The sequence below is a fragment of the Xenopus laevis genome, chromosome 3L (genome assembly GCF_017654675.1).
Source record: "Xenopus laevis strain J_2021 chromosome 3L, Xenopus_laevis_v10.1, whole genome shotgun sequence".
Classification (NCBI taxonomy): Eukaryota; Metazoa; Chordata; class Amphibia; order Anura; family Pipidae; genus Xenopus; species Xenopus laevis.
This window is the reverse complement of record NC_054375.1, coordinates 156,727,677-156,741,328: the sequence shown is the minus strand read 5'-3', so window position 1 is coordinate 156,741,328 and position 13,652 is coordinate 156,727,677. Positions and strand designations below refer to the sequence as shown.

The 13,652-nt window shown below is 42.4% G+C and overlaps 1 protein-coding gene across 2 annotated transcripts; it reads left to right on the top strand.

Annotated features, from left to right (window-relative positions):
• The first annotated feature begins 6,358 nt into the window (after positions 1-6,358).
• fis1.L (fission, mitochondrial 1 L homeolog) lies at positions 6,359-10,917 on the top strand. 2 transcript variants are annotated; one of them, NM_001096647.1, is given in 5 exon segments: positions 6,359-6,407; positions 8,109-8,241; positions 8,321-8,397; positions 8,675-8,780; positions 10,459-10,917. In NM_001096647.1, coding segments are annotated over 5 exon segments (456 nt in total). In that variant the 5' UTR covers positions 6,359-6,362; the 3' UTR covers positions 10,554-10,917.
• Positions 10,918-13,652: the final 2,735 nt, after the last annotated feature.

Here is a 13,652-nt window from a genome sequence, read left to right as displayed (position 1 = left end):
CCCTATTAATAACATTGGGATCACTGACCTTCCTATATATTTATCTTTATTCCCTATTAATAACATTGGGATCACTGACCTTCCTATATATTTATCTTTATTCCCTATTAATAACATTGGGATCACTGACCTTCCTATATATTTATCTTTATTCCCTATTAATAACATTGGGATCACTGACCTTCCTATATATTTATCTTTATTCCCTATTAATAACATTGGGATCACTGACCTTCCTATATATTTATCTTTATTCCCTATTAATAACATTGTGATCACTGACCTTCCTATATATTTATCTTTATTCCCTATTAATAACATTGGGATCACTGACCTTCCTATATATTTATCTTTATTCCCTATTAATAACATTGGGATCACTGACCTTCCTATATATTTATCTTTATTCCCTATTAATAACATTGGGATCACTGACCTTCCTATATATTTATCTTTATTCCCTATTAATAACATTGGGATCACTGACCTTCCTATATATTTATCTTTATTCCCTATTAATAACATTGGGATCACTGACCTTCCTATATATTTATCTTTATTCCCTATTAATAACATTGGGATCACTGACCTTCCTATATATTTATCTTTATTCCCTATTAATAACATTGGGATCACTGACCTTCCTATATATTTATCTTTATTCCCTATTAATAACATTGGGATCACTGACCTTCCTATATATTTATCTTTATTCCCTATTAATAACATTGGGATCAACCATAATTTTTACATTCCAGGTGGCAACCCTAATTGCTGAAAGATACAAGACATTGATCCCTGCCCCAAAGAGCTCACATTCTATGTTCTTGACCAGTTTTTATAAAGGTTCAACCTTGTATTTCACCCACATGGAACTTACTGTATATCCACTGTGATAAATAGTGAATAAATAGATCGACGATGATAGATAGATGATAGAGAGAGATAGATAGATACATAATAGATCGATGATAGATAGATAGATAGATAGATAGATAATAGATCGATAATAAATAGATAGATAATAGATCGATAATAAATAGATAGATAATAGATCGATAATAAATAGATAGATAGATAGATAGATAGATAATAGATTGATAGATAGATAATAGATAGATAGATAGAGATATAGATAGATAGATAGATAGATAGATAGATAGATAGATAGATAATAAATAGATTGATAGATAGATAGATAGATAGATAATAGATAGATAATAGATAGATAATAGATAGATAGATAATAAATAGATAGATAATAGATAGACAGACAGACAGATAGATGATAGAGAGAGAGACAGATGGATAGATAAATAGATAGATAAATAATAGATAACAGGTATGGGATCTGTTATCTGGAAACCCTGTTATACAGAAAGTTCCAAATTACAAAAAGACCATCTCCCATTGACTCCATATTATCCAAATAATCCACTTTTTTTTTTTTAATGATTTCCTTTTTCTGTGTAATAATAAAACAGTCGCTTGTACTTGATCCCAACTAAGATATAATTAATCCTTATTGGACGTAAAACCAGCCTATTGGCTTTATTTAATGTTTATATGATTTTCTAGTAGATTTAAAGGGATTCTGTCATGATTTTTATGGCTTACTTTCTATTTCTAAATTACACAGTTTACATTGCAAATAATTCACTCTAGCATTTAAACTGTTACACTTGAACCAACAAATGTATTTTATTTTAGCTGTAATATTGGTGTAGAGTCACCATCTCAGAGCTTTGTGCCTGATCTTGAGCTTTGAGAAGGAGCCAACACTTCAGGATGGAACTGCTTTGAGACAGTTATTGTTTCTCTCCTTCTCATTGTACTTCAATCCGACCCAAGTTGTGCTCCGTAGCCCGACCAGAGTGTTGTCCTGAAGCAGTGAGCCCAGACAAGATTGCGCCCTAGGCAGGTGCCTCTTCTGTCCAACCCTAGTCCTGGGCCTGGTCAGAGTCCTTGTTGCCAGGCAGTGGGCGGGACTTATGTGGCAGGAGTGAGAGTGACAGGAGTGGGCAGGACGGGGAAGAGAAGGTGCTGAATGCTGGAGAATTGAATTACAGTCAGACAAGAAAAACTGGTAATGGCCGTGCTGCTGATGCAGAATGTTTATTTTCGCTACCCCTAAATAATCAGAGATGTTTGTTTCCTTTGTCTCCTCCCTCTCCACTCCCTTATCAGCACATAATCTTTCAGTACAGTTTGGCTCCCACTCTCAGATTGCTACTGAAAATAACTAGGGATGCACCAAATCCAGGATTCCGTTCGGGATTCGGTCTTTTTCAGTACGACTCGGCTCTGACAATAACCTACTGGATCCCACTGAAATTGCCCTAACCCGACAAACTAACGACCTTCTAACAGCAAAAGCCAATAACCACTTCTCACTACTAATACTACTTTATCTTTCCGCTACATTTGACACTGTGGATCATCCTCTCCTCCTCCAATCCTTACCTTATCTTACCTCACCAATCGTTCCTTCAGTGTCTCCTACAATGGAGTAGCATCTTCTCCCCTACCTCTTTCTGTTGGAGTTCCTCAAGGCTCTGTCCTGGGACCATTACTATTCTCCCTCTATACTTCCTCCCTCAGCAAACTAATCAACTCATATGGTTTCCACTACCACCTCTATACTGACGATACTCAGATCTATTTCTCCTCTCCTGATCCTAATCTAGAACTCTTAACTCGTGTCTCCTCCTGCCTGTCCACTATCTCTACTTGGATGTCACACTTTAAATTAAACCTCTCTAAAATGGAAATGGTTCTCTTTCCCCCAACTAACACCATTAACATCCCGGAAGTATCCATTATAGCTAAGAATTCCGCTATCACCCCCTCTCCCCAGGCCTGGTGCCTTGGGGTTATCCCAGACTATGTTTAATTTTTCAGGCTTTCAACCCATCGGAGCCCACATGCAGGTGTGTCACCAAATGCTTAGAGACAGTATGTCATGAAAGTAGATGGTCATTGTAAGTAAATGGGGCCACAAAATCTTTTTAGACCCCCTTGTGACTGTCATATGTTGAAATGTTTGCATACAGCTGTCCAGCCTGCCCCTGACCCCAATCAGCCCAGCCGCCCCAATTGCCCCACTGAGCCCTTATTTCCTCCCCCCCTCTCTTGCCCTGTTTGCCCCATTTCCTGCCTCTCTATATAATATGCTTGGGGGACACATTTTGCCATGAAATGTTGGGGCCCAATGGAACAAGCGAGAGGTAAAAAGGTAGGGTACTATTTGTCTACCCAACCCTGAAACCCCATTCCAGCCAGCAACACTCTGTTGAGGGGGGGCTGTCCAAAATGGTTCTAATTGGGCCCCACAGTTGCTAAGACGAGCCCTGAGTTGAAGAATAGGTAGAGCATGCAGAGGAGGTGTGGGAGAATCATTGAGCAGTGTCGGGGGATGGAGTAGATGAAATAGTATTGATGGATAGAGAAGAGTAAGTTAATGGTGGGAAGGTGTGAAGAGCAGCACTAAGTGGTGTCCTTTAGGCAGTAATTGGAGAAGTAATGGAATTAACACCCCAACTTCACAATTCCCATAGAAAAGGTGTTAAAATCTGAGGAGCCACTCACCTCTACAAGGGGTTCAATTCCCGGGGGTACAAGAAGTTATGGCCTGGAATACTGGCCCTGGTGGGAAGTCCCACATGTTCTTTGCCTCTGAAGTTATGTCTGAATGGGTTTGGCAGGGTCTTGTCCACCTGAAAAAAACATTAAAGGGGATATTGTCATTTCCAAATGAGTTTTACTTTGAAAGCAGCAAGTAAGTTGCAGGTAAAACTTAGTCCCTTTGTAAAATGTATAATGAAGCAATAGAATTCTTAATGAATCAGATAAAATTGAGCGTAGGACTGGCCAGATATGGGATGACTTTGACGTAGTTGGCCAGCTTAAATATATTGCAATATATGGACAAACAATCCCTGTGTTGTTTAAAGGGTAAGGCATTTTTCAGTAGCAGTATGCACAAAATGTCTCAATGTCTTAAATATATTGATAATGGGTTGAGTGCAGAGGACTCTTGTAGTTGACTATATGTATTTTGTGGTCACAGCCTCATTGCACCCCCGCCTAATGGTTTTAAAAAATAGTGGTGAGCACAACTTTCCCTTGTATGTTATTGTTATATATATATAGATATTGTATTGTGTAAATATAATTGCTGAAAGATACAAGACATTGATCCCTGCCCCAAAGAGCTTACATTCTATGTTCATAACCAGTATGATAACCTTGTATTTCACCCATATGGGACTTACTGTATATCCACTGTGATAAATAGATAGATAAATAGATAGATAGATAGAGGGAGGGAGAGGCAATGCTTAATGTATTTGGTCCTGCCTATAAAGCTCATTTGATTTGATTTGATTTGATTTGATTTGAGAGGGGGAGAGAGAGAGAGAGAGAGAGAGATGATGATGAGAGAGAGATGATGAGAGATAAATAGATAGATAGATAGATAGATAGATAGATAGATAGATAGATAGATAATAGATAGATAGATAGATAGATAGATAGATAGATAGATAGATAGATAATAGATAGATAGATAGATAGATAGATAGATAGATAGATAGATAGATAGATGGATAGAGGGAGAGAGAGAGATGGATAGAGGGAGAGAGAGAGGGGGAGAGAGAGAGAGAGAGATGGATGGATAGAGGGAGAGAGATAGATAGATAGATGATAGATAAATAGAGAGAGAGAGAGAGAGAGACAGAGAGAGAGAGAGAGAGAGAGAGAGAGAGAGAGAGAGAGAGAGAGAGAGAAATGATAGATAAACAGATAGATTGATAGATAGATAGATGATAGATAGATAGATAGATAGATAGATAGATGATAGATAGATAGATAGATGATAGATAGATAGATGATAGAGAGAGAGAGAGAGAGAGAGAGAGAGAGAGAGAGAGAGAGAGAGAGAGAGAGAGAGAGAGAGAGAGAGAGAGAGAGAGAGAGAGATAGAGAGAGAGAGAGAGAGAGAGAGAGAGAGATAGATATCCCCTGCCTCCCCTCCGGTGCTTTGTGCATGTCTGAGCACACTGGGTTCGGACGCACACGAAGAGGATCTTGTTGGCCGGTCGGGTTGTCTAGGGCACCTGGTTGGATTGGCACTGGGCTACGCAATTCCATGATGTTAAAGGGTGAATGGTCGGCCCCCACACTTTTTCACCTCACCAAATCTGGCCCTCGTTGTAAAAAGTTTGGACACCCCTGTCAATATGCAGAAGAATTAAATCAGTGACATGATAATACGACTTGGCACCACAAGATGTCAGCACTGGACTCTGAATGAAGTTTAATCTCTACAGGAGCACAGTCTCATTAGTATGCAAAACAGCGTGAATTCTGGGAAGGAAACCAGTTTTGTTTTACATTCTCCCTTTCTATGGAATTCCCTATAAGCCGGACTCACACACTGAGATATAAATCACAGCCGGGCTGATTAGATTGTGACACCTACAGACCAGTTTGTTTGTACAGACCAGAGTTGTACAGAGCTGTCTGTATCTTATTATCATCACTAACAGCTGAGCAGGTCTAGTAACCCATAGCAACTGAGCTGTTCAGCATTCAGCAAGAATGAGGGGCAAAGCAAGGGAAAATGGGGGTTTGCTTGGTTGGGGGTTTCTCATTAATGACAGGGAGAGGCACAAGTGACTGGTCTGTACCAGGATTAAATGGGGAAATATCAGGTATTTATTATTACTGAAACCCACACTGTGACATCATCTGATTGTTTCCTTTATATTAACTGTTATTCTGATGTAGAGAGAGAGAGATATTCTGAGACAATTGGCAATTGGTTTTCATTTTTTATTATTTGTAGTTTTTTTTACTTATTTAGCTTTTTATTCAGCAGCTGTACAGTCTCCAATCAGGTTGCTAAGGTCCAAATTCCCCTAGCAACCATGCACTGTTTAGAAACAGAGACTGGAATGTGAATAGGAGAGGCCTGAATAGAAGGATGAGGAATAAAAAGTAACAATAATAATACGTGTAGCCTTACAGAGCATTTGTGTTTAGATGGGGTCAGTGACCCTTAGTTGACAGCTGGAAAGAGCCAGAAGAGACAAATAATTAAAGAACAATAAAAAACAGAAGGCGAATAAGACAGTAGGTATAGAATGAGCAATTGTTTATATGATAGAGATAATAAGATTCGTCTGTGTTTCCTATGTAACAGGTAAAATGCCATGAAACGGACTCGCCCTCAACCAACATGGCGCCTCTAACCCTTTTCAAGTCAATGGAACTTCCCAAATTAAAGATGGCGGGCGAAAGGCAGGAAGTGAGAGCGGCGCTTAGGAGTCAGCTGACTGTGCGCTTCCTGTCGGGTGATGATGGAGGCTGTGCTGTCTGATACGGTAGACACGGAGGATTTGCTGGTGAGAGGACGGGGCGGGGATGTTTGGGAAGAGACCGGTGCCGCTTTCTGTGGCCCCTCTGTCACCTCTTAGTCTTCTGTCCCGTGTGGAACTCGTGCTGCTGATGTCATTGTTATTGATGAGGTCACAGCTCGGGTGTTGCTCATGTTGTAGTACGAGTGACGTCACGGAGAGGGGACTGAGTCTGTGGGAGGGGCAAGAAGTCACAATGTGTGCTGGTCGGCTCCTGGAGATGATGTCACGTGACAGGGTGGCTGCTCCTGGGGATCACGTGACAGCGTGGCTGCCCCTGGGGATGATATCACGTGACAATGTCTGAACCTGGGGATCACGTGACTGTGGTGAATCTTACAATATGGACAATATTCTGGCTGCTGATGTTGATGATGATGATGTACCAGTGTTTGGCAATAGCAGGAGCAGAGTTTCTCCCCCCAAATGCAGGTCCCTATTGTGGAACAGCGGAGCCCCTGAGAGGGAATGTTCTGGCCTGTGTATGGACTGATCTTTATTGGGATTCGCCAGTGAGTCCGGGCGGCACATTCCTCCCAACTTTCCCTTTTTCGTAGGGGCAGTCCCTCCTCTTTTGACAGCTCAGCCCGCAGTCCCTCGTTTGTACTGGAAAGTCCCGATTTTCTCTGCACTGAACAGCCAGAAAAAGAAACAAATTTTCTCACTTCGTTGGCTTTTAGCAGATAGGGTTGCCATCTGGCTGGTATTTTACAGGCCTGGCCGGTAAAAATAATGGCTGATCCCAATGTTATTGATGGGGGAAAAAAGATAAATATATAAGAAGGCCGGTATTTTTTTCCAGAAAAGGTGGCAACCCTATAAGTAGAGAGCCCAGAACAGCCGCAGCTGCAGAGAAGATACTTTGTAACAATTTTGAGAGACAAAAAAACACTTCAGATAAGGAGAAATATTTTCAAACTTTCATAACTTGCCAAATGTTGTTAAATGAACATGGTAATTAGGGGGTGTGGTCACTGAAAGGGGTGTGGTCAAAAAGTCTTGTCCCTCTTTTTACTCCAAAATGTTGGGAGGTGTGTGGCCATTTCAACTCAACCCAGTGCCCCCACTTAGCCAATGAATAGTCTCACTAACTGTCATGTTTGATTGTCACATGGCCGGGGGCCTGGCAAGCCTCTCTGTGCCACGGGATTGGCTCTCGGCCCTGTTGTTCTACACGATCCGTATAATTCCCTGCAGCCCCCAGGGCTTTTGTGTCTGTAACACTGCACAACTAGACCTCGACTGACACACAGAGCAGGGGCCCCGGGCCCTACACAGAGACCAGGGAGCTCAAGCGCATGGAACTGTTTGCTCTCCAGTCTGTTGTATGTGATCCTCCCCATTGTTACCCTCTCACTTCCCCACTACTACATGTTGTACAGAGCTCTCTGTATCTTATTATCATCACTAACAGCTGAGCGGGTCTAGTAACCCGTAGCAACTGAGCTGTTCAGCTTTCAGTAAGAATGAGGGTAAAAGTAAGGGAAAATGGGGGTGAGCTTGGTTGGGGGTTTATCAGTAATGACAGGGAGAGGCACAAGCGACTGGTCTGTACCAGGATTAAATTAGGAAAATCGTGTATTTACTGAAACCCACACTGTGACATCATCTGATTGTTTCCTTTATAGTCACTGTTAGTCTGATGTAGAGAGGGATATTCTCAAACAATCGTCTGTGTTGCGGTTGCAGAAGTTCGAGAAGAAGTACCTGGCGGAGCGCCAAATCGGCTCGTTGAGTAAGGGCACCCAGTTTGAATACGCCTGGTGCCTGATCCGCAGCAAATACAACGATGACATCAAGAAAGGGACCCGGATCCTAGAGGGTGAGTCACCCGGGTCTGTTTGGAACCCGCCTGTAACGTCCTGGGCCTATTGCTTATTGGCCAATTTGTGTCATTTCAGATCTCCTGCCCAAAGGGAATAAAGAGGAGCAAAGGGACTATCTGTTCTACCTGGCTGTGGCGCATTACAGGTTAAAGGTAAGTACCACTCTGTGTATCTGGCCTGGGTCCTCTCATGATGGAGCTTGCGGGTCAGACCCTCATACAGCTGACGGGCTAAGGGCCCAGTGCAGGAAAGGGGCTCATGTTCAGTTGTAGACTCTGGGGCAAGAGAGAGACTATTTCACTGCACTTGAACCCCAATATTGTACAGCACAATGGGGGTAGGTACCGAAGCCGTTCAGATGCACCAAAGTGGGTCAGATATTTGGGGTATCTCTGTTTCATCTCAACACAAAGGATTTTATTTCCGAAGGAATATGAGAAAGCGCTGAAATATGTGCGGACTCTCCTGAGTGCCGAGCCAAAGAACAACCAGGCCCTGGATCTGGAGAAGGTCATTGAGAAGGCCATGCAGAAAGGTGAGTTGGGGTGTCCGTGAGAAGACATGGGGGGACATAGGGGAGAGAAGCTCCGTAGAGCACTGGGCATTCTCATCACACAAGGGCGTTAGGGATGGGCAAATTTTTTCGCCTTGTTTCGCCAGGGAAATGGCGCCCATAGACTTGCATAGCATCATGTATACAAACGAATTTAAAAAAAAAAAAATTGATGTTACTGGTCCTTTAACTCTCAAGTCATCCTGGGCGGAGACATGCAAATGAAACCTTGGTGCTTCCACAAATCACGGATCTACTTGCGCACATAGAGATTTAGTACATTATGGGGGTTATTTACTAAACTAAATTTTTTTTTCTGGTCAAGGTTTTTTTAGCCAAAAAAAAAATCACATTATTAGATGGGAAAAAAAACGTGAATTTTCTCAACATTTATTATACCCCCAATGCTGCAAAAAGGCAGAATTCGAAAAGCCGGCCCTGTATAAGTCAATGGCAGATGTACCGATCCCAATATGAAGATATCGTAGTCTGCGCTGGGTTTAGCCTGATACCCCGGAAAAATCGAGCAAATCGGGAGTAAAGTCCGAAAAATTTATGCGATTTAGGTTTTTGCTCAATTTTATCAAGTCTTTATGATGTCTTAAGCATACAATTTATTTTACTTAAATGTTGAAATCCAACATGTGACTTAAAGGAGAACTAAACCCTAAAAATGAATGTTGCTAGTCTTTCCACCATCTAATTTATTTGAGTTATTTAATGCTAAATATGGTGAAATTGTTAATGGAAGTTTGGTCGAGCTTTCTTTCTTTAAAAAATTGGATAAATTCAGATTTTAGTAAAGAACCCCCTAAATCTACCGGGTTGGGCTCATGGTCATCATTAAATCAACATGAATGTGTTCATCTGTGTGTGATTCCCGCCTCACCATTACATCAGCATGATGTCATAAGGATACAATTTATATTACCTAAAAGTTGAAATCCAACATGTGACTTAAAGGAGAACTAAACCCTAAAAATTAATGTGGCTAAAAATGTCCTATTTGATATAGTGAACTTATTGCACGAGGCTAAAGTTTGAGCTTGTCAATAGCAGCAATGATCCAGGACTTCAGACTTGTCACAGGGGGTCACCATCTTGGAAAGTGTCTGTGACACTCACATGCTCAGTGGGCTCTGATTGGCTGTTGAGAAGCTAAGCTTAGGGCTCGTCACTAATTATCCAGCAGAAAATGAGCTTCCCTGGCTGTAATATAAGCTGATGCTACAGGTTTGCTGATTATTCAATTCTGATGCTAATTGCACTGGTTTCTGTGCTGCCATGTAGTAATTATGTGTATTAATGACTAATCAGCCTTATATTGTGACATTTCTATTCTATGTGTACTGTATATTGTGAGTGGCTCCCTAAGCTCAGTAAGTGACAGCAGCACAGAGCATGTGAATCAGTGAATCAGCAGAAAAGAAGATGGGGAGCTACTGGGGCATCTTTGCAGACACAGATCTTTACTGTTAAAGGGCTGTGGTTGCCTTAGATTGATATAGAAGGCCAAAATAGAATGTACATCATTTCTAGCAACTTCTTTAGTTAGGCTTTAGTTCTCCTTTAACACATTCATGCTTCTGCCAGTGGCATTGATGCCCAGTCGACCCCAAGACTTCAGCCAGTAACAGGTCACACTGTGCTTGTATTTCAGATGGACTGGTCGGCATGGCGATCGTCGGCGGAGTTGCTCTGGGCGTCGCTGGTCTAGCTGGTCTAATCGGATTGGCCATCTCCAAGTCCAAATAAAGGAAGTCGCCACAGAAAAGCCTTATTTTGCACTAATTGTGTAGCCCTTGGTCGCCCTACTTCTAAAACTGGGGGGGGAGCTAAAAGATGTCAGTACTCCAAGCCAGCCCATTGGTGCCGGATATTAATTTATTTACTGCCCCGCCTACCTGCGTCCTGTTCAGCTTTATACGCCTTCGCTCACAGCAGATTCCATGGTTCTCTATTTAACGTTCTACAATAATAACAGAGACACTTACTTGATTTGGGGAGTGAGAGGTCACCCCGTTTTTTTCCCCTTCCTTTTTCCATTTCTGTACATATAACCTGTTCCTTCCATGTCTGACATGAGCACTTTGGTTCTAATAAAGATTCTTTACTAAGAGCATTGGTTTTATTATTTGCACTCTCAGAGATCTTGGGCATCTCCAACAGCAAGAGCTTCCACCAAGAAAATGATCATGATTTGGGCTGGGTGATTAGGTGGCATTGTCGCCAAACCACGGCTTTGCAATCAGACTTCAGTGACCCGTCTCCCAGGCCAGTTGTCTCATTTGGAGAAACCCGCTAAACCCTGGATACCATGGATGGTTTCTCCAGGTTGAAGACCAGAGTTGTTCTTGGCACATTTAGACTAGAGGGGCCATTTATTATGCATAAAGCCAAACACCATGGATTGCCCCATGTGTGAGAGACCCAAGGTGCAAGAACCTTGCCTCATTTGAATTCAAAGTTGCCTGCATTGTATTCTTGAGGGTAAGCATGTAAGTTGGGACATGTTTGACCCATGGTGCAGAGTGAAGCAAAGACCTGGACACAAGTGTTTGGAGAATGAGCTCTAAGTGGTGCATTTTTTGGTTGGGGGGGCAGCGGTTCAATACACATATATTATTTTGTTTAGAACATAACTGATTCCAAACAGATGGTTGGTTAAGTTCTGTCCATGGGGCTCTTAGTGCCATAAGTGCAATGAAGAAGGCATTTGTGCCGAGTGATGTGCCCCCGCGTCGGTGTCCTGGGCAGATCTATGAGAAATGAATGAATGACCAACTGTATAAACTAAAACAAAGGAAGTCATGGTCACCACTGATTTTTAAAAACATTAAACTGGGGTGCAACGAGGCTGCAACCACAAAATTCACATGGACAAATACAAAAAGTCCTCTGCACTCAACCCATTATCTTATCCTATTCGGTGAGTGCAGAGTACTTTTTGTATTTGTCTAAATAAATGACCATCTGTGATGTCCATGGCCCTTAAGATCATGCCCATAAAGCTGGCCATACCCTTACCAATATAATAATTGTTATATGTGTATTGTGACCCCCCTCCCCTAATGCCGACCAATATTTATGTACCCTGGTTATTGGTCAGTTCAGCCATTGAGAAGATTAATATGACTGTGTTGGGGTTAGAAACCCTCCCAGTCTAGCGGATAACATGTTGGCCTGTAGGAAGCGCCAGATTTACAGCTGCAGGTGGCATATAGATGTTTCTATATGTTACTTATGATTCCAAAGAAATGTGTTCCTGCTCTTACTGGCTAAGAGGGGTCAGGGGGCAGCAGCATCCTGAGTAGGATTCCGATGGTCAGAGCATTGGCTGGTTGGAGCACACGCAAGGTTATGGCAGGACATAAGGAGGGTTTTGGGCTCATTCCTCGTGTTTCTCCCACAGGTTATAAATCATGCAGCATGGAGGGGGCCTGACACTCAGGTATTTCATGCATTCAGCTCCAAGGAGAAGTTGCAACACCAACATCTGAGACTTTGTGCAACTGGGAACAGAACAACATTACTGGGAATTGGTGTGAGGCCAGGAGTCACTTTGTTTACTCATAGTTTGTGGTGTGGGGCTGAAGCATTGGGTCAGTGGAGTGTGTCCGTCTGTAAGCAACAGTGACCCCCCTCTAATGTGACAGCAACGTCCATCCCTGTCACCTCTCAGTCGGAGGAACATGTTGACATTTGATTCTGTCCCTCTCATAGGCAGGAGAACATTGTTACCCAGTGTTTTGGGAAGTCTCCCACCCTTCAACTGTTACCCTATCACCTTCAGTGACTGTCACAAGACACCAGTCCTTCCTTCCTCCTGCTTAACAGGATCTTGCAATGTTTTGGCTGGACGAGTCCCAAAATAAATGGACACATCAAAGACCTCCAAATTTCAGAGCCCTGAGGCCCGGCCTAACCTTCAGCCTGCTGCTCCCCCTGCTTTTATCCTGCACAATGCTGACATCTCAATAGTAGGGGGAGGTTTTCTCATCGTCCTTTCTTCTATAACAATGAGACCTGTTTCCAGCATCACCAGAGCGAGAGGCGCTTGTGAGAAATGAGATCGGGATTTGTGCCAAAGTCCAAATAACAAGCCCGGCAGTTAATTATTGACCGATTATTGACTGTCTTCTCAACTTCAGTCAATTCTCCGTTCAAGGCAGCATCGCCTCGGAACCTATAATGTGCCGCGCATTTAGTGGAACTTCAGCAGGGCCTCTTTTTTTAACATTTCCTTTTCTGATCTGTTCCGCTTGAAACACTTTTATTTACAGTACTAAAGTTCTCAGTGCAACTCATCTAAGCATAATGCTAGGGATGCACCGAATTTGGCTCGGTATTTGGCAATTTTCAGCAGGATTTGGATTTGGCAGAATCCTTGTGCCTGGCCGAACTGAATCCGAATCCGTAAAATCATGTGAATTTTCATCACATATCAAGGAAGCAATAACATTTTCAGCCGTGCCTCTTTTTCCCTACCCTTTACTGATTTGCATACGCAAATTAGGGTTTGGATTAGTTTCGCTATTCCGCTTAATCTCTAACGAAGGATTCGGGGGTTCAAGCGAATCCAAAATAGTGTATTCAGTTCATCCCTACTATAAACAATGCCTTGGGGTCCAACAAACTCTTCCCTGGTTCCCTTGTGGTTGGTTCTAAAGTGGAACTACCCAGTGCCCCCCAAAACCCACTCTTATTTAGGGAGTAGTCCAATCCTTCACCACCTCTACCTATAACCTGGATAAAAAGAGGAGAATTCTTCCTTATTTATTCATGTAGGTGGAACTAGTTCTTACAAAGCCCTAATCTTCGGGTCTATAGCAAACAACTGTTGCTCTTTAACAC